General features: G+C 40.2%; 1 protein-coding gene across 1 annotated transcript in view; it reads left to right on the forward strand.

Annotated features, from left to right (window-relative positions):
- naa25 (N-alpha-acetyltransferase 25, NatB auxiliary subunit) overlaps positions 1-22852 on the forward strand; it is an 88650-nt gene that overhangs the window by 17041 nt on the left and 48757 nt on the right. The window contains exons 2-9 of the mRNA XM_048611513.1: positions 1022-1107; positions 7314-7452; positions 9830-9948; positions 16018-16092; positions 18807-18914; positions 19589-19667; positions 20382-20493; positions 22173-22262. Of these exons, the coding sequence (XP_048467470.1) occupies positions 1022-1107; positions 7314-7452; positions 9830-9948; positions 16018-16092; positions 18807-18914; positions 19589-19667; positions 20382-20493; positions 22173-22262 (808 nt within the window). The remainder of the gene's footprint in view (positions 1-1021; positions 1108-7313; positions 7453-9829; positions 9949-16017; positions 16093-18806; positions 18915-19588; positions 19668-20381; positions 20494-22172; positions 22263-22852) is intronic.

A 22852-nucleotide genomic window follows, 5' to 3' on the forward strand; every position in this document is an offset into this window, starting at 1 on the left:
CTCCCCCACCCCACCCCCAGCTCTACACCTTGTTATATTAGTGAAACTTGATGGGTTTTACAACAATTGACAATGGTTACATGGCTGCCATTAGATTAGCTTTTAACTCCTTTTACTGAATTCATTATCTGCCATGGTAGGATTCAAATTCATGTTCCCAGAATACTTGTTTGGGGCTCTGGATTATTCATCTAGTGGTATTACTATGCCACTATCTCCCCAAGATGCATAAGAGTGCCACAAGCTGTAAATACCCCTCCCAAGTCATTCACCATCATGACTTGTAACTTTCTTGCAATTTCTTCATTGCCACTGGTAAAAATCCTGGAACTTGCTTCGCAACAACACTGTGGGTATCCCCAGACCTCCAGGACTCCAGCAGTTCAAGAAGGCCACCACTTTAGCAAGGGCAGTTGGAGGTCTTCAATAAATGCTGACCTCAGCAGTGACAACCACACCCCATTTACAAATAAAGCAAAAGGTTGATTTGCTGTTACTATCCTTCTCAGATAGGATCTGCAGGGCCTGCTTGGTTTAGCATAGAGGAGGAAAACTATTGGGAGGTCTGATGAGAGGAGGCTGTTGTCTTAATCAAAATGTGATTTTTTTTTTTAATAACAACTGGGTGCAGGTTACTTTGGTATGATAGAACTTACTACAAAGGCTAAGGGAGACTTAGAGAGTAGGTCTATCTCCTTCGAGATCCTGAGTTGTCACTCTTCCCAAGTTCACATGACATATTCACTGGGCAGTGCTTAAAGCACTCCTTAGCATTAACCTTTTCAGACCTTAACACTTTATACAACAGCTAGGTTTTTTCATGTACTTGATGTAAATGGTGCCCATGGATGCCAACTTCTCTGCTATTGCACATTTTTCTTCACTTCAGTTACATTTGAAAATGTTTGTATATTTGACCTGGCATGGGTTTGCATGCTTGTTTTTTTTCAATAAAAACATCATACCCTACCCCTTTTTACCTCCATTTTGTGAAAAGTTATACATAGTATCTTTTGAACAGATTATCTGGACAATGGCAATAACAAGATGGCTATACAGCAAGCTGACAAACTGCTCAAAAAACACAGGGACCTTCACTGTGCAAAGGTAAGCAAGCATAACAATAGTTTTCTGAATTGGATTGCAATATGTAGCCCTTTTCATGGTTGCATGGCTTGAGGCATGATTGTAATGTTAATTGTTAAATTAGCCTGTCCGTTTAAAAACAGAGTTGAAGCTTTCCCAACAGTTCACTGGTCTAAATGGTTCTGCTGTAAGTTGCGAGTTTCACTTGAGGTGACATGTTTTGATTATTCTCATTGTTTTATCTGGTTATTTCTAGATTTAAAAAGACAGTAAATCATAGAACAGTTCAGTTCTAATTTAGTAGTGTACAAGGTGTAATAATATTGAAATTACATGGTCTTCTGTAATTTTATGGTACGTCAAATCTGATCACGATACGAGTGTTGCCCCACTTATTACAGAGTTCATTATTCCATTTGTGAAATTATGCCCTTTTGAGGGGATGGATTATGATTGTTGGACAAAGGCAGATTCACAGTTCATGTAGAGTTCAGAGATAGTAGGAACTGTCGATGCTGGAGTCTGAGATAACAAGATGTGGAGCTGGAGGAACACAGCAGGCCAGGCAGCATCAGAGGAGCAGGAAAGCTGAAGAAAATTCTGATGGAGGATCCCGACCCGAAACATCAGGTTTCCTGCTCCTCTGCTGCCTGGCCTGCTGTGTTCCCTCAGCTCCACACCTTGTTATCATATAGCGTTCAGTTGTTAATGAGGAAATTGGAATATGTTTGACTAACTAGTAGGAAACAGCAAGTGGGGATGCGGAGTTCTTTGTCAGTTTGGCCAGTGGCATTCCACAGAGATCAGTACTAGGGTTGCGGCTGTTTACAATATATGTTGATATGTGTACGTGTCAGCAAGAGTAGGAGTAGGAGGATTTGGGAGATGAATGCGCAGCTTGAGAACGAGTGCAGGGGACAAGGATTCAGATTCTTGGATCATTTGGTTAGAGGTGACCTGTGCAACAGGCAAGGGCTGCACCTGAAATGAAGGAAACCAATATCCTGGAAGGGAGATTTGCTAGAGCCACTTGGGAAGGTTTAAACGAGTTGTTTTTTGGGTGGTTGGGGTGTTTGAGATCCAAAGCAGAAGAGAGATGAAAGAAAAGGTTGAGGACAGTACAGAGGTTAATGAGAGCAATTTAAATATCAAAGGCAGTGTTGGTAATCCAAGTACTAAACAGGGCAGGCAAGAGCACAGCAGGAGGCAAGGGAAGTCTGTGTTAAACTACATTTATTTCAATGCAAGCGGCCTCACAGTTAAGGCAAATAGGCAAATGAATTTGGGGCATGGATGGGTACATGGGATTGGGATACTATAGCTATTACAGAAACGTGGCTGAGGGAGGGACAAGACTGGCAGCTCGATGTTCTGGTGTACAGATGCTATAGGAAGGATAGAAGCGGAGGCAAGAGAGGAGGAAGTGTATTTTTGATTAGGGAGAACATCATAGCAGTACTGAGAGCAGACATTCTTGAGGGTTCATCGGATGAATGAGTGTATGTGGGTAGAACTGTGAAATAAAAAGAGGGTGATCGCTTTAGTAGCTTTGTACTATAGGCCCCTCAATAGTCAGTGGGATATTGAGGTGCAAATATGTCAGGAATTCACAGATAACTGCAAGAATCATCGGGTTGTAATATTGTGGATTTTAAATTTCCTGACTGATTGGGATTCGGTGTTAAGGGCTTGGATGGAGAGAAATTTAAGAATTTACAGGAAGAATTTCTGGTGCAGTCTGTAGATGGCCCTATAGAGAAGGGGCAAACTTGACCTCCTGTTTGCAAATAAAGCAGGGCAAGTGACAAGTGTTAGTGCTGGAGCACTTTGGGACCAGTGATCATAATTCCATTAGCTTTAAAGTAGCTATGGGCAAAGATAAGTCTGGTCCAAAGTTTGAGGTTCTAAGTTGGGGCAAGGCCAATTTTGAAAGTCTTAGATGGGAACGTTCAAAAGTTGATTGGGGGAAGGCTGTTTGCAGGCAAAGGGATGTCTGGTAAGTGGGAGGCTTTCAGAAGTGAGTTAAGGAGCATTCAGGCCTGGCATGTTACAGTGAAGGGTAATAAAAACTCAAAGAACTGTGGATGCTGTAAATCAGGAACAAAAACAGAAGTTGCTGGAAAAGCTCAGCGGGTTTGAGGAAGAATCACTGGACCCGAAACGTTAATTCTGATATTTTCTTCACAAATGCTGCCAGACCTCCTGAGCTATTCCAGCAACTTCTGTTTTTGTTGTGAGAGTGAAAGGTAAGCCTGGCAGGAGTGGGGAGCCCTGCATGACTAGAGTTATTGAGGCGCTCATCAAGAAAAAGAAGAAGGCATTTGGTTTGTCTCGGAAGCTGGGATCAAGTGAATTCCTTGAGTACAGAGGGTTTTGGAGTACACTTAAGAGAGAAATCAGCAAGGCTAAAAGGGGACACGAGATATCTCTGGCAGATAAGGTAATGGAGAATACAGAGGACATGAAGGGCAAAAGAGTAACCAGGGAGAAAATAGGGCGTCTTGAAGATCAACTATGTGTGGAGCCACGAGATGGGTAAGATCCTAAATGAAATTTCTTATCTGTATTTGCCTACAAGAAAGGGAACTTGGGGAAATAAATAGTGATGTTTTGAAGAGCATCCACATTTACAGAAAAGAGGGTGCTGATGGTCTTCAAGCGCATCAAGGTAGATAAGTCCCTGGCACCCGCCAAAGTGTATCCCAGGACTTTGTTGGAGGCTAGGGAGGAAATTGCGCGAGCCCATGTGGAGATATTTGTATCATCGGCAGCCACTGGTTAAGTGTCATAAGATTGGAGGGTGGTTAACATTGCACCATTATTTAAGAAAGGCTGCAGGGAAATTCTTGGCAACTTTAAACTGGTGAGCCTAACGTTTGTGCCGAATCAACTAGCCCTGAAAATGGATGGCGCTGGGGGTAAATTGTTAGTGGGGATTCTGAGAGACAGGATCTACAGGCATTTTGAGAAGAAAGGACTCATTTGGCTTTGTGGGTGGGAAATCACGTCCCATGAATTTGATTGAGTTTTTTGTAGTCTACGTAGACTTTAGCAAAGCCTTTGATAAGGTACTGCATGGTGGGTTGTTGAGTGAAATTAAATCACGGGATCCAGGGAGAGCTGGCCAATTGGATACAGAATTGGCTTGTAGGTAGAAGATGGAGGATGGTGGTGGATGGTTATTCTTAAAATTAGAGGCCTGTGATCAGTGGTGTGCCGCAGGGATTGCTGCCAGGTCCACTGTTATTTGTCATTTATCTAAGTGATTTGAATGAGCATTTAGGAGGTATGGTTAGTAAGTTTGTGGATGACATCAAGATTGGTAGCATAGTGGATATTGAAGAAGGTTATCTGGGAAAGCAGTGAGATCTTGATCGACTGGGCCAGTGCGCTGAGGAATGGCAGCTTGAGTTCAATTTAGATAAATGCAAGGTGTTGCATTCTGGTAGGTCAGACTAGGGCGGAACTTAAACAGTCAATGGTAGGGTCCTGGGGAATGTTATAGAATGCAGAGATCTAGGGGTACAAGTTCATAGATTTTTGAAAGTGGAGTCACAGGTAGACAGGGCAGTGAAGAAGGCTTTCGGCATGCTTTCATCAGTCAGAGCATTGAGTACAACAGTTGGGACATCTTGTTACAGGTCGACAGGACATTGGTAAGGCCACATTTGGAGTACTGATTGCAGTTTTAGTCACCCTACTCTAGAAAGGATACTATTATTCTAGAAAGAGTGCAGAAAAGATTCATGAGGATGCTACTTCAACTAGAAGGTGAGAGTTACAAAGAGAGGCTGGATAGGCTGACTTTTCTCCCTGGAGTGTAGGAGACCTTATAGAAGTCTATAAAATCATGAGAGGCATAGATTAGACAGCCAACAGCTTTTCTCCATGGCAGGGGTGTCTAAAACTAGAGGGCATTTATTTAAGGTGAGAAGGGAGAGATACGAAAGGGTCCAGAGGGGCAATTTTTTTCATATAGAGGGTGGCGAGTGTCTGGAACAGGCTGCAGGAGGTAGTGGTGGAGGTGAGTACAATTTTGTCATTTAAGAAACATTTGGACGGGTACATGGATGGAAGAAGTATGGAGCAATATGGACCAAACACCAGCAAATGGGACTAGATTAATTGGGAAAACTGAGCAGCATGGACAAGTTGGGCTGAAGGGCTTGTTTCCATGTATAAACTTCTATGACTCTCTTTAGAACGACGAAGGATGAGAGGTGACTTGATAGAGGTGTACACAATGATCAGAGGTATAGATAGAATGGACAGCCAGATACTTTTTCCTAGGGTGGAGGTAGCTATTACGAGGAGGCTTGTTTTAAAGTGAGTGGAGGTAGATATAGGGGAGATGTCAGAGGTAGGTTCTTTACTCAGAGAGTGGTAGGGGCGTGGAATGCATGCCGGAAAGGGTAGTGAAGTCGGCCTCATTAGAGGCATTTAAGCGGCTATTAGATAGGCGTATGGATGATAGTATAAGGTAGGGGTGGAGGTTAGATAGACCTTAGGTTTAGGGTAAAAGTTTGGCACAACATCGTGGGCCGAAGGGCCTGTACTGTGCTGTACTGTTCTATGTTCTATGACTGTATCACTCAGGAAGAAAGTGAAAGTACACTCGCAAAATTTGCAGATGACACTAAAACAGGCGGAAAGGCAGATTGTGAGAGGGACACAAACACTTGAGAGAGATATTGATCACTTCAGTAAGTGGGTGAAAAGTTGACACATGGAGTATAATGTGGGCAAATGTGAAGTCTTCATTTTGGAAGGGAGAATAAAAACGCTTATCTAAATTTTTTAAAAATGCAGAAAGCTGCAACACGAAGGGACTTGGGGGTACTTGTGTACGAAACACAGAAGTCAGGCGTAGAAGTGCAGCAGGTAATCAGGAGGGTAATGGAATGTTGGCCCTTATTTCAAGGGTGTTGTGGTATAAGAATAGGGAAGTCATACTACAAATATGCAAGGTGCTGGTGGGACCACATCTGGAGTACTGTGAGCAGTTTTGGTCCCTTTATTTAAGGAAAGGTATTATTACGTTGGAGGCAGTTCAGAGAAAGTTCATGAAGATGATTCTTGGTATGGAGGGATTGTTTTATGAGCAAAGGTTAAACAAGTTGGGACTCTATTCATTGGAATTTAGAAGAATGAGTGGTGATCCCATTGAAATGTATGGGATTCTTAAGGGGCATGATAAGGTAAATGCTGAGAGGATATTTCCCCTCGTGGGAGAGTTTAGGACCAGAGGATATAGTCTCAGAATGAAGCGTGCCAATTTAAGACCGAGATGAGGCATTTCTTCTTTCGGAGGGTTGAATATCTTTGAAACTCATTGCTACAGTGAACTTGTATTTATTTGAGGATGAGTCCTTGTGTATATTTTTGAGGCTAAGATAGATTTTTGATCACTGAGGGTTATGGGGAAAGGGCAAGAAAATGAGTGAGAAGAATGTTGGATCAGCCATGATTCTATTAAATGGCGTAGTAGGCTCGAGGGGCCAAACAGCCCACTCCTGTTGCTATTTTTTATGCTCTTCTCATTTTCAGACTACAGTTTAGATATTTTGTTTGTTCTCGAGCCAGTCTTTCCAAATGCATTTTTCATATAAAAGTACAGTTTTTCAGTTAGTTAAAATTGTAACGAGCATGGTTACTGTTGATGTTACAGAATATGAACAAGGTGTCTCCTAGGATATCAATGGCAAATACTACATACTTGGCAAATAACTCCCATTCTCCCTGTTCCTCTTTTGACAGAAATGTTGAACAAATAGCTTTTGAGTAACCACATTTGTGATATGATTTGTTACAGATTTACCAATATGAGTAATTTGATGTCATGAATTAAGAATTTGAGAATTAGAACTAGAATTAGATTTTGTCATGTGCACTCAAGTTTTGGACTACAGTGAAAAATGTACAAAGTCACTATTCTCCAGCTCCTTCTTGGTTACTAAAACCAGAATTGAAAACCAACAGAAATAAGAGAAGCAGAGCCAAAAGGAAAGAAGAATGTCCAGATCTAAACAAAGAAATATATCTAGATCTTAAAGTCCCATCTCAGTATAGGTGTATGGAACACTGAATTAGAAATGCAAAGTATTGTCAAAAGTTTCATTTGTTTTCCTCCCTGCGTCATTGATACCAATATGCAAAGTGTACCTAATGACAGGTGCAATAACTGTTAATGTAGAATCTTTATTTCCTTTTGTGTTCTGACCAATTAGGTCCTAAAGGCAATCGGTTTGCAACGGACAGGCAAACAAGAAGAAGCATTTGCTGTGGCACAGGAAGTAGCTGCACTTGAACCCACAGATGACAACTCCTTGCAGGCTCTCACTATTCTTTATCGTGAAATGCACAGACGTAAGTTATCTCCGAAGGATGGGTGGAGAGAGGAATGAACAAGGGCTACTTGTAAATCAGCTTACTGAAAATTAATTTCCTTGATGATCATTGTTAAATTTATGTACCCACCTGAGATCTGTGGGTTTTCTAAAAAAAATTTGAAAATGAAACTGAAATTACTCAAATTTGTTTGATAATGCTGATCTGTTCCAAGACATCCACTAAATAACTATCTATGCAATTTGTCCAATATCTGGTGTTGGTGTGTTATGTGCAGAGCCTTTTGGCTTCTACCAAGGAGTAAGGAAATTCTCAGAAAGCAACTGTGCTTAACTTAAATCCCATGGGCTAGCATTTGGTGTACTTAGCATATAGTGGACTGATGAAACTATGCTAGGGTCCTTTTAACACATAATTACTTTTATGACGATATCTGGAAAGCTGAAACATAACTTCAGTGAAATATCCAAAAGTTTGTAAATCTCAACAAGGAGTTGCAATCTCCATTAAAGCAATAGCAGCCCACAGTGGCTGATTGAACATTCTCAACATGAGGTGCTGCTGTTGCACAATTTTAACAAAAAACCTTAAATGTGGCAGAACATTTTCGACAATTTTATATTTTTAAAAAATTGAGCAACTGCATCTCTGAAATAGATAAAAAAATTCCAAAATAGAAGCATGCAATAACTACAACATAAAAAGAAACCATTTGTCCTGTCAAGTTTTAGCTGTCCCCCGAAGGAAAAACTCAGCTCCCCTGTCTCTTCCCTGTAGCCCTACAATCATTTTCCTTTTCAAAGAATGATCCAATTTCTTCTTGAAAACCTCAGATGACCCTGCCTCCACTCTTGCAGGCAGTGGATTCCAGATCCTAATTATTTGCTATGTGAAAAATATTTCCTCAAATCACCATTGCTACTTTCTCAATGATCGCAAATTTGTGTCCTCTAGTTTTTAATCCTTCCATTAATGGGGCCACTTGCTTTGAATTTACTGTATCCAGCTCTCTAAGTGACTTTGAATATCTCTGCCAAATCTCCTGTCAACCTTTTCTTCTCCGAAGAGAACAGTCTCAACTTCTCCACTCTTCCTATGTAACTGAAGTTCCTCAATCGTAACCTCACTTTCATGAACCTTTTTTGCACCCTCTAACATCTTGTCATCCTTGTTCAAATGCAGTGACCACACTGGATGCAATACTTTTGTTGAAGCCAAACAATATTTTATACACAGTTTAACATAATCATCTTGCTTTTGATAAAACCCAGTATACCATTTGCTATATTAACCAACTTTTGAATAGATTTTGCATGCTCAGTATGTTTTAATAACATTTCCAAGTTACTCTTTTTCCATGCCTGCTTTAAGCCTCAACTGAAGAAATTCTTTTGGGTAGTTCATGCTGTTGTTTCTTCCCAACCTTTCACAAAGTAGAATCTGTGATGTGACACATCCTATCATTTTTCTTCAGTGTTTCTACTCGTTATATATACTTGCTTTCCAGTACCTCGTGCAATCCCTTCTTCTTGTGTTGGTTCCTTTTGAGACCATTGTAGCCAAATGTGATTTTCTAATGTTCACACGCCTGTACTTTCCAACTTTGACCACTTCATAGAGGACACCAGTAGGAATTTTCCTCCCTGCAGCAGAGGTATTAAATCTAGTTGCAGTTACTTGGATCAGATAACTCAACACAAATTTAGGGTTGAATGTGAAGCCGAAAGAAACAGTTGCTGTAAATCAGTAACGAAAATAGAAATTGCTGGAAAGCTCAGCAGGTCTGACAGCATCTGTGGAGAGAAATCACAGTTAACGTTTCGGGTCGAGTGACCCTTTCTCAGAACTGAAGTTCTGAGGAAGGACCACTCGACCCGGAACATTAACATTTCTATTGAATTTGAAGCCTCTGGCTAGACACCTCGGCTATTTCTGCTGAAAATTGAGTTGACTGTAATTTTTATGTGCATTCGGGATATATTGTTGACAAAGCGAGCATTTATTGTCCATCCCTTATTGCTGTTGCTGAGCAGCTTCCTTAGAGAGGAAGTTTCAGAGAGAAGTGAAGAGTCAACCACATTGTTGTCAGTCTGGAGTCTCTTTGGACCCGACTGGGTGAGGACAGCAAATCTTGTTTGAAGGGCATTAGTGAAGCAAATGGGTTTTTACAATCATCATCATCAATTTTCTGGTGTTTTATTCCAGATTAATGGGTTAGTTCATCTTTAATCCATCTTTCTAGTCGAGTGGGATTCGAACTTGTCTCTCCACTAATTTAGTCCTGATTTCTAGGTTGCTAGTCCAGTAATAATAGCATTATGGTACCATCCCTTATAAAAAATATTTACTGTACATATTTTGTATGAAGTTGTGATATGTTGAATTTATTTTTCAGCTGAGCTGGTTACTAAGCTATATGAGGCTGCTGTGCGAAAAGTCCCAAGCAGTGAAGAGTATCACTCGCACCTCTTCATGGCATATGCCAGGGTTGGAGAATACAAAAAAATGCAACAGGTATTATTTGTACAGCATAAAATTAATTGTTCCTGTAGCAAGCAAAATACAGTTTCGACTGGCAATTGATAGCAAGGTAGAATTTTGTAGCATTATGAGCTAAACTTCCCTATTCAGACTTTTTCATCCAAATCAAGGCAAATTGTCTGAAGTTAATGTCAGTTTGAGTATAGATTCCATTAAAAAATTAATTTGTCATTTATTTTCAGATTCTGGTAGACCATGCTGTGCATTTCATATGTTTCTGTCTCCTGTCCTATTTGTAAAAGTGACATTTTTATTTCCTAAATTTTTCCTAGTCCCTGTATTATATAATAAAGATATAGTTTTGTAAAAACATTGAAGAGATCTATGTGGGCTTGACTGGGAGACTATTGTGTAACTAATCAGCCTATTCACACAGGTTAATGTTAATCTCTCTGGCAACTAAAGTTGGCGGAATGCACTCTGCCACTACTACGTGGGTCACAAAACAAAAATGCTGTGCCAATTACCAAGGTGGCCGATAAAATAATCTTTTTATTTAAAACCTGATATAAACAAGTTATCAACTGCATTTCTGTAATAAACACAATTAGTTGTTATCAAAACAAAACCTATAAAACAAAAACTTGTCAGGCAGTGTGTATCTAGGCAGGTTATGGAAAGATACAATAACAACAGGGTTGTCACAGTGGGTGATTTTACCTTCCCCAGTATTGACTGGGACTCCCTTAGAGCAAGAAGCTTAGATGGGAAAGAAATTGTTGAGTGCATCCAAGAGGGTTCATTGAAGCAGTGAATAGTGCAACAAGAAGAGGGCCATACTGGACCTTGTATTGGCTAATGAGCCTGGCTGGGTGCCTGACCTTTCAGTGGGAGAGCATTTTGGAAACAGTGATCACAGCTCCTTAGGTTTTGAGATAGCTATGAATAAGGCTAAGTCAAGACCTTGCTGGGAGGTGCTAAATTGGGGGAGGGCAAATTACATCAGTATTCAGCAGGAACTAGGGAGTGTTAATTGGGAGGAACTGTCATCAGACAAGTCCACATTTGATATGCAGGAATTGTTTGAAGACCTGATCAGAGTTCAAGACCGGCATGTTCCAGTAAGGAGGAAGGACAAGGATGGCAAGTTAACGAACACTTGGACAATGAGCGTAGTTGTGAATTTAGTCAAAAGGATAAAAAGAAGCATATGCAAGGTTTAGGAAGCTAAAATTGGACAGGGCCCATGAGGAGTATAAAGAAAGCAGGAAAGAACTCAAGCAGGGAATTAGAAGAGCAAGAATGTGCCTTGAAATGGTCGTGGCAAGAAGGGTTAAAGAGAATCTCAAAGCATTTTATAGATACATTAAAAAACAAAAAGGATAGCTAGGGAGAAAGTAGGACCACTCCAGGATAAAGGAGAGCACTTGTGCTTGGGGGCGAGGTTGTCAGCAAGATCCTAAATGAGAACTTGCATCAGTATTCACCCAGCAGAGGGATACGGACGATAGTGAGATTTGTGTGGAGCATGCTAATATGTGAGGGCATTTTGAGATCAAGAAAGAAGTGGTGTTGGATCTCTTGAAGAGCATTAAGGTGGATAAGTCCCCAGAGCCTGATGGTATCTACCGGAGGTCATTGAGAAAGGCAAGAGAGGAGATTGCTGGGACCAAGACCAAGATCTTTGTTTCCTTGTTAGCCACTGGAGAGGTTCCAGAGGATTGGTAAGTAGCTAATGTTGTTCCTCTGTTCAAGTACGGAAGTAGCAGTAGTCCCAGAACCTACAGACCAGTGAGTCTCACATCGGTGATTGGGAAGCTATTGGAGAGAATCCTTAGGGATAGGATTTATGCACATTTGGAAAAGCAAGGCCTAATTAGGGACAGTCATCATGGCTTTGTGTGGGGCGAGTCGTGTCTTAGTAATTTGATTGAATTTTTCGAGGAGGTGACAAAGGTGATCAGTGAGGGTAGAGCAGTGGATGTTATTTACATGGATTTTAGTAAGGTCCCTCATGGTAGCCTCATCCAGAAGATTAAGATGCATGGGATGCATGGTGACTTGCTTGCATGGATTCAGAATTGGCTTGCCCAAGGAAGATGGTGGTGGAAAGGTATTTTTCAGGCTAGAGGCCTGTGACAGGTGGTGTTCTGTTGGGATCTGTACTGGGACCTCTGCTGTTTGTGATCTGTATAAATTTTTTGGATAAAAATGTAGATGGGTAGGTTAGTAAGTTTGCAGATGATAGAAAGATCAGTGGAGTTGTGCAAAGTGTAGAAGGTTGTCAAAGGATACAGCAAGATATAGACCAGTTGCAGATATGGGTGGAGGAATGGGAGATGGAGTTTAATGTGGGTAGATGTGAGGTGCTGCAGTTTGGGAGATCAAATGTTAAAGAAAAGTATACAGGTAATGGCAGGACTCTGAACAGCATTGATGTATAGAGGGATCTTGGGGTTCAAGTCCATCGCTTCCTGAAAGTGGCCACTTGAGTAGATAGGATGGTAAAGAAAGCATATGGTATGCTTGTCTTTATTAGTCGAGGAATTGAGTACAAGAGTCAGAATGTCATGTTGCAGCTTCATAAGGTTTGCAGGTAAAGGGATAACTGGAAAATGGGAAGCCTTCAAAAAGGAGATAACGAGAGTCCAGACACAGTATGTTCCTGTTAGGGTGAAGGGCAAGGCTGGTAGGTGTAGGGAATGCTGGATGACTAGAGAGATGGAGGTTTTGGTCAAGAAAAAGAGGGAAGCAGATGTCAGGTATAGACAGCAGAGATTGAGTGAATCCCTAGAAGGGTATAAAGGTAGTAGGAGTATACTTAAGAGGGAAATCAAGAGGGCAAAAAGGGGACATGAGATAGCTTTGGCAAACTGGGTAGAAGGAGAATCCAAAGGGATTCTACAAATATATGAAGGACAAAAGGGTAACTAGGGAGAGAATAGTGCCCCTTAAAGATCAGCAAAGCCGCCTATGTGTGGAACCGCAGGATATGGGGGAGTTAATCATCAAGTATTTTGCATCAGTATTTACTATGGAGAAGGATATGAAGGATGTAGAACGTGGGGAAATAAATAGCGAAGTCTTGAACAATGCCCGTATTACAGAGGAGATGGTGCTGGACTGCTGAAAGTGCATAAAGGTGGATAAATCCCCAGGACCTGATCAGATGTACCCTCGAACTCTGGGAAGCTAGGGAAGTGATTGCTGGCCCACATGCTGAGATATTTGTATCACCAATAGCCATAGGCAAGGTGTGGGAAGACTGGAGGTTGGCTGATGTGGTGCCACTGTTGAGAATGGTGCTAATGAAAAGCCAGAGAACAATAGACTGGTGAGCCTGACATTGGTGGGTAAGTTGTTGGAAGGAATCCTGAGGGACAGAAATTGCATGTATTTGGAAAGGCAAGGACTGATTAGGAATAGTCAACATGGCTTTGTGCATGGGAAATAGTGTCTCACAAACTTAAGTGAGTTATTTTGAAGAAGTAACAAAGAGGATTGATGAGGTTAGAGCAGTGGACGTGATCTGTATGGACTTCAGTGAGGTGTTCGGCAAGTATCCTCATGGTAGACTGGTTAGCAAGGATAGATCACATGGAATACAGGGAGAACGAACCATTTGGATACGGAACTGGCTTGAAGGTAGAAGACGGGGGTGGTGGTGGAGGGCTGCTTTTTAGACTGGAAGCCTGTGACCATTGGTGTGCCACAAGAATTGGTGCTGTGTCCACTGCTATTTGTCATTTATATGCATGATTTGGCTGTGAACATAGGAGGAATGGTTAGCAAGTTTGCAGATGACAGTAAAATTGGAGGTGTATTGGACAGCGAAGAAGGTTACCTCAGAGTACAACGGGATCTTGATCATATGGGCCAGTGGGCCAAGGGGTGACAGATGGAGTTTAATTTAGATAAACATGAGGTGCGGCATTTTGGAAAGGCAAATCAGGGCAGGACTTAATATATTTAATGGCATGGTCCTGGGGAGTGTTGCTGAATAAAGAGACCTTGGTTTGCAGGTTCATAGTTCCTTGGAAGTGGAATTGCAGGTAGACAGGGTGGTGAAGAAAGCATTTGGTATGCTTGCCTTTATTAGTCAGTGCATTGAGTATAGGAATTGGACGGTCATGTTACGGCTGTACAGGGCATTGGTTCGGTCACTTTTGGAATGCTGCATCCAATTCTGGTCTCCCTGCTATAGGAACAAGATTGTGAAACTTGAAAGGGTTCAGAAAAGATTTACAAGGATGTTGCCAGGGTTGGAGGTTTTGAGCTATTGGGAGAGGCTGAATAGGCCAGGGCTATTTTCCCTGGAGTGTCGGAGGCTGAGGTGTGACGTTTATAGAGGTTTATCATGTTACAAGGGGCATGGATAGGATGAATAGACAAGGTCTTTTCCCAGGGTGGGGGAATCCAAAACTGGTGGGCATAGGTTTAAAGTGAGAGGGGAAAGATTTAAAAGGGACCTAAGGGGCAACTTTTTGACACAGGGTGGTGCATGTATGGAATAAACTGCCAGAGAAAGTGGTGGAGGCTGGTACAATTATAACATGTAAAAGGCATCTAGATGGGTATATGAATATTAAGGGCTTAGAGGGATATGGGCTGAATACTTGCAACTGGGACTGGATTTGTGTATGATATCTGGTCAGCATAGACAAGTTGGACTGAAGGATCTATTCCCATGCTGTACATCTCTGACTTTCTGACTTACAGCCTTGGCCCATGTAATGATTTGTGTACAGGTACAATCAATACAAATTTAAATTGAAGGAAGCAAAAAAAAAAATTTGCCTAATCAACAAAGATGATTCACTTTCATACTTATTTGTTTCTAAGTGTCCACCACTATTTTCTTGTAATTATTCTGTTTCCTTCTGCCATGAATGCACTGACATCAGCTAAATGGGTGGACATCCTTTTCTGATGTCTTCACCAATTCTGTTTTTGTCACTTACCTGGAGAATGTGTGATCATATATATGCTAAATGCCCATCCTATCTATTTATTTTACCACAGAGAAACGTAAATGAAATCTGAACGCTGACCCCACCCTGTGCCTTCCAGAATAATTTGGGGGAGCCAGTAGTGTGGTGTTCATGTCCTTGAACTAGTGATCCAGAGCTGTAGCTAATTCTATGGGGATTGTTTTCAAATCTCACCATGATTGCTGTTGACATTTAAAATCTCGAATTAAATGCTCGATTCAGTGTTTGTGATGATCAAACAATTATTGATTGTCTTAAAATCCCAAATAGTTCGTTAATGTCGATTAGGAATAGAAATTTGCCATCCTTATTTCATCTGGCCTACATGTGACTCTAAGCTGATTCTTAAATGTTCTTTGCAAAATCCCAACAAGCTAGTCAGTTCCATGAAGTTAGAGATGGGCAACAACTGATGGCCTTGCTAGTAACTCTTACATTCCTCTCAAAAGCACAGTTGATTCCAGATGAACAATGTTTGCTAATAAAATGAGTTTTTTAAAAATTCATTCATGTGATGTGGGCATGACTGACTGGGCCAGCATTCATTGCTTAACCCTCGATGCCCTTGAGAAAGTGGGTAGTGAGCTGCTTTCTTCAGAAGCTGTAGTTCATTTATCTGCAATGACATGACTGTAAAATTGTTTTTTATGTTGTGTATGTACCAATATCTGTAAACTTAACTTATCATGAAACTACTTATTTGCTTTAGGCATTTTTAATTGTTCAGGGTATAAATTTCTTTTCCTCCAGTTTCATGCTTTGGTTTTGTATGTTCAATGATGATCAAATTCAAATGTCTTCTAAGGCATTTTCCAGCAAGGATCACTTGTTGACATGAGCCCTAATTTGAAGGAAAATATTCTGTATGCTGCAAGTCCATCAGTGCTGAGAATATAGAAACATGATATCTTAAAATAACTTCTTACCTAATGCAATGATTTATGTACAAGTCAAGTTGATATAATTTTAAATTTTAAAAAAATCAAGAAGTAATCATTGATTTGCTAATAATCAATGCAAGCAAGAGTCAGACTTGATTTAATTCATCCTGGAAGTGTGCCCCTGAGGTTTATTGGAATATACTGAAGTATTTTGCTGAATTTTCTCTTAGGCTGGGATGGCACTTTACAAGATTGTTCCGAAGAATCCGTATTACTTCTGGTCTGTGATGAGCCTGGTTATGCAAGTGAGTGTGCATGTTAAAACAAAGATATTAATTGCATGGTAGCCAATAATGGATTTTTAAAAATGCGTAATACCAGGAAAAAGATTTCAGACGCTCCTAGGGATTGGATTAAACATGTTTTGTTCAGTTAAGTTAATTGATTTCCAAACCTACTAGATAAAATAACATTAGGTACTGAGGATCTGAATTGGTATAAGCGAAATGAATCCTCCTTCAGCAAGATTGCTTAAGCTTTCTCTTGTATGATCGGGCAGCCTGCAAGCTGATTGTGTTTTGATTCAAAAATATGCATTATCATTACCAGAGGGATTCATTTTGCCAAAAGCAAACAGCCCATCTGCTCCACTGAAATTTCTAAGACTGTTAGCGATTATTTAAGCAAGACCTAGTTGTCCAAGTACTCAAACCTACGCCATGATTGCTGTTTAAATTCACACCTTGTTAATGCGGCTGAAAAGATTGTTGTTGTATAGTGATACAATATCGTATTTGTTGGAATGGGGGAATTTTTAAACTTGCGCTACCGATTGAATTACTGGCTAACAGGTCTTGAGATACTGTGGATTTAAGAGGTGTATTTTGTCCTGGGCTTTTTTTTAATGAAGAAAGGTTGAGACAGAGGTGCCGATCAGTCCGCTCAAACCAATAAAGTAAATGGCTTGTGAGTCCTTGGGGTTTTTGTTAAAGTTGGAGCAATAGAAGCATCCTGAATAGGTGGGGTCAAGCTCCTACAGAACCAATATTTTTAATTTTAGCTTTCAGCAGTTGCTGGCGTCTTGAAGCTGGGTTGGAAGCTCCTATTCCTTTCTCTGTTACATAAAAGCTGGGGTTTTCTTCCTGCTGCCAGAATTGAATATGAGACAATCTATGTTACTGAATTTGCTTTTACCAATGGTGTGTTTTTGGGATGTTTCTATATTGGAACAGCTTATTAGTAGTAGCTAATACATATATTATTTCGTTAAGCATTTCTATAGAGTGACAGTTAAGCCAATTCTTTTATTTGTATTTTGTCTGTATTTTAACTGTAGTGTGTGAATAAAATGTGTTTTGTTTCGAGCCTAGTTGTTTGACCAATTGAATTGCATCTGGAACACAATGCCTTACCCTTACCTTTAAAATAAATAAAAGCTACAGTCTGTACTATTTTCTGAATATATTTTGAGGGCGTTTGGCCTGGTCCATAACACAGGGCAATCTTCAAGATGTTAGATCATAAAGTACAATGAAACTATTGCAATTGGAACGTAAAAATACGGGCATCTTGCTACACTTGTACAAAGCTTTGATAAGACCATACCTGAGTACTGTGTGCAGATTTGACTGCCTTAGCTCTATACAAGATTCTTGGGGGACTTGATAGGGTAGATGGTGCAAGGCTGTTTCCCCTTATGGGATAGCCTAGCACCAGAGAGCATAATTTCAGAACAAGAAGTTGCCATTTTAGACGAAGAAGAGGAGGAGTTTCTTCTCCGAGGGTAGAGCATGCTTTACCACGGAAGGCTGTCAATGCTGGATCATTAAATCTATTCAAGGCTGAGGTAGATTAAATTTTTAATTAATGAGAGAATCAGATGTTATGAGGAGATGGTGAGCATGTGGGGTTGAGGATTATTAGATCATCCATGAACTCATTGAAAGGCAGAGTAGACTCAGTGGGCTTAATGACTTGCTTCTACTCTGTCTTCTGATCATATCTAAGAAAACATGTACCTGCCCTGGAGACAATGCAGCAAAGGTTAACTAGATTAGTTCATGGAATAAGAGGGTTGTGCTCGGTTGAGAGTCTGGGTAATTTGGGCCAGAACTTTTTCTGGAATTTAGAAGCATGAGAAGTGATCTAATTGAAACATGCAGAATTCTGATGTGACTGGTCAGGATAGACATTGAGTTATAGTTTCACCTGGTTGGAATCTCGAACGTAAGGACCTAGCCTTAAAGAAAAGGGCCGATAATGTAACCGAGATAAGGAAAAATTTCTTCAGTCAAAGGGTTGTCAGTCTTGAGGATTGTTTACCCCAGAGGGATGTGAATGCTCCAGTGCTGAATATATTTAAAACTGAAATAGACTGAATTTTAGTATCTGGATATCAGGAGCAAGGGGAAGCAAGGCTGATGGGCTCCATCATCTATCCCTCCAATTTCTTATTTTCTTAAAATTCTTATTGTTTACAGTCTACTACATGGATTTATATCACTTGGCAATTCTTTCTAAATTTCCAACTATGACTTCTGTACTTTTTCCCCTGGTTCAGCGCCAGCACTGTTCATCTCTGCTTTCTTCTCTGGAGTTCCTTTCCGTAAACTTCTCTATGTTCAAAACCTCTTGAGAACCCAGCTCTTGGACCAAATCTTTCAACATGTTTCTGAAGTGAACTCCTCCCCTCTCACTTTCCCCTCACCCTCTCCAAATGGATGAACATCAAGCTTGTTGCAACGTTTTCATTCTTCATAAAGATGTAGCTCCTCATAATGTGCTTGTTCACGGGAATTGAACCCAGAATATTTCTACAGCAGTTCGATAAAGGGCAGTGAGAAAGTTACCAGGATTAGTAATTATGAAGACTAATGACGGCAGTATCTGTCTCCTGATATTAGGTGACAGAGACAGGTGATGGAGGCTACTTCAATTGTGTGAAGGGTGCACTTTAACCATTCTGAAAATCTGTATCTATCTCTTGACCTTTTTTGGATCATATTTTTGTCTTATATAGTCTATTTCAGCACAAGATGAAAAATTATCGAAGACAATGTTCCTCCCCTTAGCACAGAGAATGGTGGAAAAAATGGTAAAAGAAGACAAGATTGAGGCTGAAGCTGAGGTAAGAAAGTAGCAATTTCCCAAGCTGTGACAATTGTGACATGAATCACAACATTGCGACAAGAAGTGTTATTGTCCATGTATTGTTTTGCTTTGTTTTTCTGGGACTTTTGCATAGTGATTTGTGAGTGAATATACTGGGTGGTTAGTTTTATTTTAGTTCTCTCCCTAGCCCTGTTTTTGTCTGGCATATGATGAGCACCAAAACAAAAACGGAACCCATTATTAAGTTTTTAGCAATTTTTCTTTTTCGTAATTTGATGTAATTTAGCAAACCTGTTCCCAGTCTTTGCACTTTTACTCCTGAAAAGACATGAGGATTACTTACTCCCAATCTGGGGACACTACTGTCGTAGTTAGCAATCAGGAGATGTTGGAAAACAGTCATACTTGTTTCTCTTCTCCCACTGGCCCTGCAGTTTTTATTCAGTTCTGTGTGTCAGATTAGGGCCAAGTAATTGAGAAGCAAATCAGACTCATTGCTCGTTTGTTTTTTGCCCCTTAGTGGTTTTTTCAAGTTTGGGGAGAAGCTCTGAAGGTTATAGCTCATAAAACTTCCATCTCACTGGAAGACTGCAGTAATTAGTAAAAGTTTTGAAATCAGTGTGTCATCTTTGCAGTCTGCATACATGTGATTCCTGTCATGTATTTCACTGTTTTTGTCTTTTATAATAGGTGCAACTCTACTTAATGATTTTGGAACGACTTGGAAAAGACCAGGAGGCTCTTGAAGTTATCAGAGGAAAACTGGGAGGTAACATCGAAACTAACTTATTGCAAGATTTTTATGTAGAAATACAGTATATTTTTCCATTTCCCTCCTCATCGTATTCTCCGAAGGATATAATTGCTACAAGCATGGGAAGCCTCCCAGTTCTTTGTGCATTGAATCTGAAAAGTACGTGAAGGAACATTTTCAACCATAGATAATGCGGATCGCTTAGGTCAGTTGACTGGGCAGCTGGTTTGTGATGTGGTGATATCAAAAGTGTTGGTTTAGTTCCTGAACCGGTTACCATGAAGGACTCTCCTTCTCAACTTCTTCCCTCACCTTGAGGTATCATGTCTCTCCGTTTAAACCGCTGCCCTATCCTACAGTTTGGTAAAACTGTGGTGACTTCACCTTTATCATAAAATTGCTGCAGTGCGGAAGAGGCCATTCGGCCTATCGAGTCAGCACTGACCTTCTGAAGAGCATCTCACTCAGATCCACTACCCCCCAGATAACTCCACTACTGCAGTGTGACAGTTCCCAGTTTGTATTTTAACAATCTTATGATATCCAAGTGAGATTACCAACCTAATGCTGTGTAATGGTCAACTCTGAGGACTCATGCTCAATGGGAATTAAAATGTGCATGTCCAGTCTCAGCCTCTTTGGACTCTTATTACTAGTAGGTTTCTCAAGACTCTGTTTGATGCAGAGAAAAATTGTTTATTTACATTGAAATTCTGTTTTTCTCCTCAGAAAAACTGACCAGTGAGTTACAAAGTCGAGAGATGAAATGTATGGTGCTGTACAAGAAGCTGATAAAATGGCCTGAATGTAATGCACTTTCGAGGAAGCTTTTAATTCACAAGTAAGAAGGTCCTGATTAATTTAACAGTATTCCTAAAGGGGAAGTGTATCATCTTCTGCCTTTCCTTGCTGTTCTTTAGTCAGAAGGTTGGTCAATTGTGCTGTTTTTGTAAAAGTGTACCCTGAAAAGTAATTGGATTCGAAGCAGAAGAGTTAGCAGTTCTTAGTACCATTGGACTGGATTCTGAATATGGAGTTTCCAGGTCCTATCTGTACTAATTTCTGATTTCCCTCAACTTTATGCCTTTAGAGGAACGACTTCCATGGACATCACTTGTCCACTGGCCGTTCACGTTAGTTGTGGCATTTTTTATGACCCATGTAGTGAATGCTGGCACGCTATTTGTGGTGGACGTGGCAGTGCCCTCAGCTTGCATCCATGCACCTGTGGTAGGGATTGTTGTTTATTGATCAGAGTAGAGCCTCAGCTACTTTTTATGCTTGTACAGGGCTGTGGCCAATTGTAGCTGCCCAACAGCTACTGCAGTTCAGATTGGCTACAACTAATCTGGCAGCAGAGAATTCTCACATGGTGACTTCAACCTTATCCTTGACAGTTTTTAAGTTATTGATAATAATTTGATTATCTGGGATAGGGCATCTTTAGTCATTATGGTACTTGCAGAGAAATTCACATGTAATGATTTCAAATCCTACTATATGAAGTGAGAAATTCAACCAGAAATGCTGTCAAACAACATTTTCCAGATTTTACGAAGTCTCAACTGGTTTATTTGTGCCCTTCCGTTCCACCTTGTCTCACCTACATGTGAGCTCGGGTTGGTTCTTAATTTGCTCTCAGGTGCCCTAAGAAGCAACCCAGTTGTAAACAGTTACATGTTCAGTCATTGAATTCTGTAATCCCAGAAGTTGTGTTAGTGTCTGTAGTATACGCGTCACTCTTGATCATGGTTAGGTCTTGTATATTCACAAAATAATAGGAAATCTCAAATGAGCAGGAAGGGAATCTGTCAATTACAAATTAACAAAAAAAAAGTGTTATTTCCTGCTGGCTGCTGTCTAACTCATTATGAAGCGTGAAAGAACGTGGCTTCAGTTGAGGCCAAATGTACAAATGGAATAATTGTCAGCTGATGCTCAGTTTTATAAGGTTACATGTCATCCATGTAATGAGCAATGTATTATAGTGATCAATCTTAATTGTCCCTCAAGGTCACAAAAACTGTTAGGTAACAGACTTGAGTAATTTAGATTTTAATTGCTGTTTGATGAAGGAACTTTGAAAATTTGAAGGTAGTTGTGTATTGACAGTCTCAGTTCTAGAGTGTAGAATATGTTATGATTATTGTATTTAACACTGTTGTACTAGTATTTACAAATGACATGTCTTGGATCTGCTAGTTGTCTCAAACCTGAAGATGCAGCATAGACTTATGATTTGTTCTTGCACCTGATTGACTTAAATGTATCAATTAAATAACACATCATAACCCAACAGAAAGGGAATCTGTTAATGACCAGCAGCCTTTTGTTATTATACTAGACTTTTCCTGCTTGCTTTTTTTTTGGAACTGGGAAACGACAGCCAGCCTAAAGGTGTGCGATCCTCAGCAAAATAAATTAATCTTAACGAACTTCAGCACGTGCTCATCTAAATAATTGATCATATATAAAGATTTTGTTAGATGTATAGTAAATGGGTCTGCTGTTCTTTTCCAGCCCAGATGACTGGCAGTTTTATATATCATATTTTGATTCCCTCTTCCATCTGATTGATGAGGCTTGGACACCACCTGCCGAAGCTGAGCAGTAAGTTTCTGATTTTCCTTCTAGAATTGTATTTCTGGGAAAGGAACTAAAATGTTGCTGTGTTGTTTATTTCATATAATCTCCATAGATTTCTATCAGAATGTACATTTGTCTCCCTTCTGCTGAAAACAAGTGTTTATGCTCTGCAATGTATTTGAATAATCTTTATTGTGTGACAACGTATGGTTGTATTTTTAAACAGAACAAATTTCCATTACACTCCAAGGTGGTATAAAATAATATTTCAATTATAATCATACAACGCATGTGTCTAATATTACCCTGAAGAAACTATAAAGTGACATTATATAAAGTATACCACCCTGGGAGCATGACATTGCATTGGGCTATTTGAAAACACACCGTTGTGTTTCAAGTCGCATTGTGCTGGGAAAGTATCTGGTTGCCATACAAAAAATATCAATATAACTTTTCTCTTAATTGATAAGTTGCTTTTACCTTTTCAAGTTTACAATCCCCTGTCAACACCATGGCAGATACATGTTGTCCTCTAACTAAGGGATAGTGTTGATCAGCATTACTTCTGTCACAGCTACTCCATGAACTGAAATTGTGCTCGTGGATAGAAC

This window comes from Rhincodon typus, chromosome 24, assembly GCF_021869965.1.
Source record: "Rhincodon typus isolate 14 chromosome 24, sRhiTyp1.1, whole genome shotgun sequence".
Taxonomy (NCBI): Eukaryota; Metazoa; Chordata; class Chondrichthyes; order Orectolobiformes; family Rhincodontidae; genus Rhincodon; species Rhincodon typus.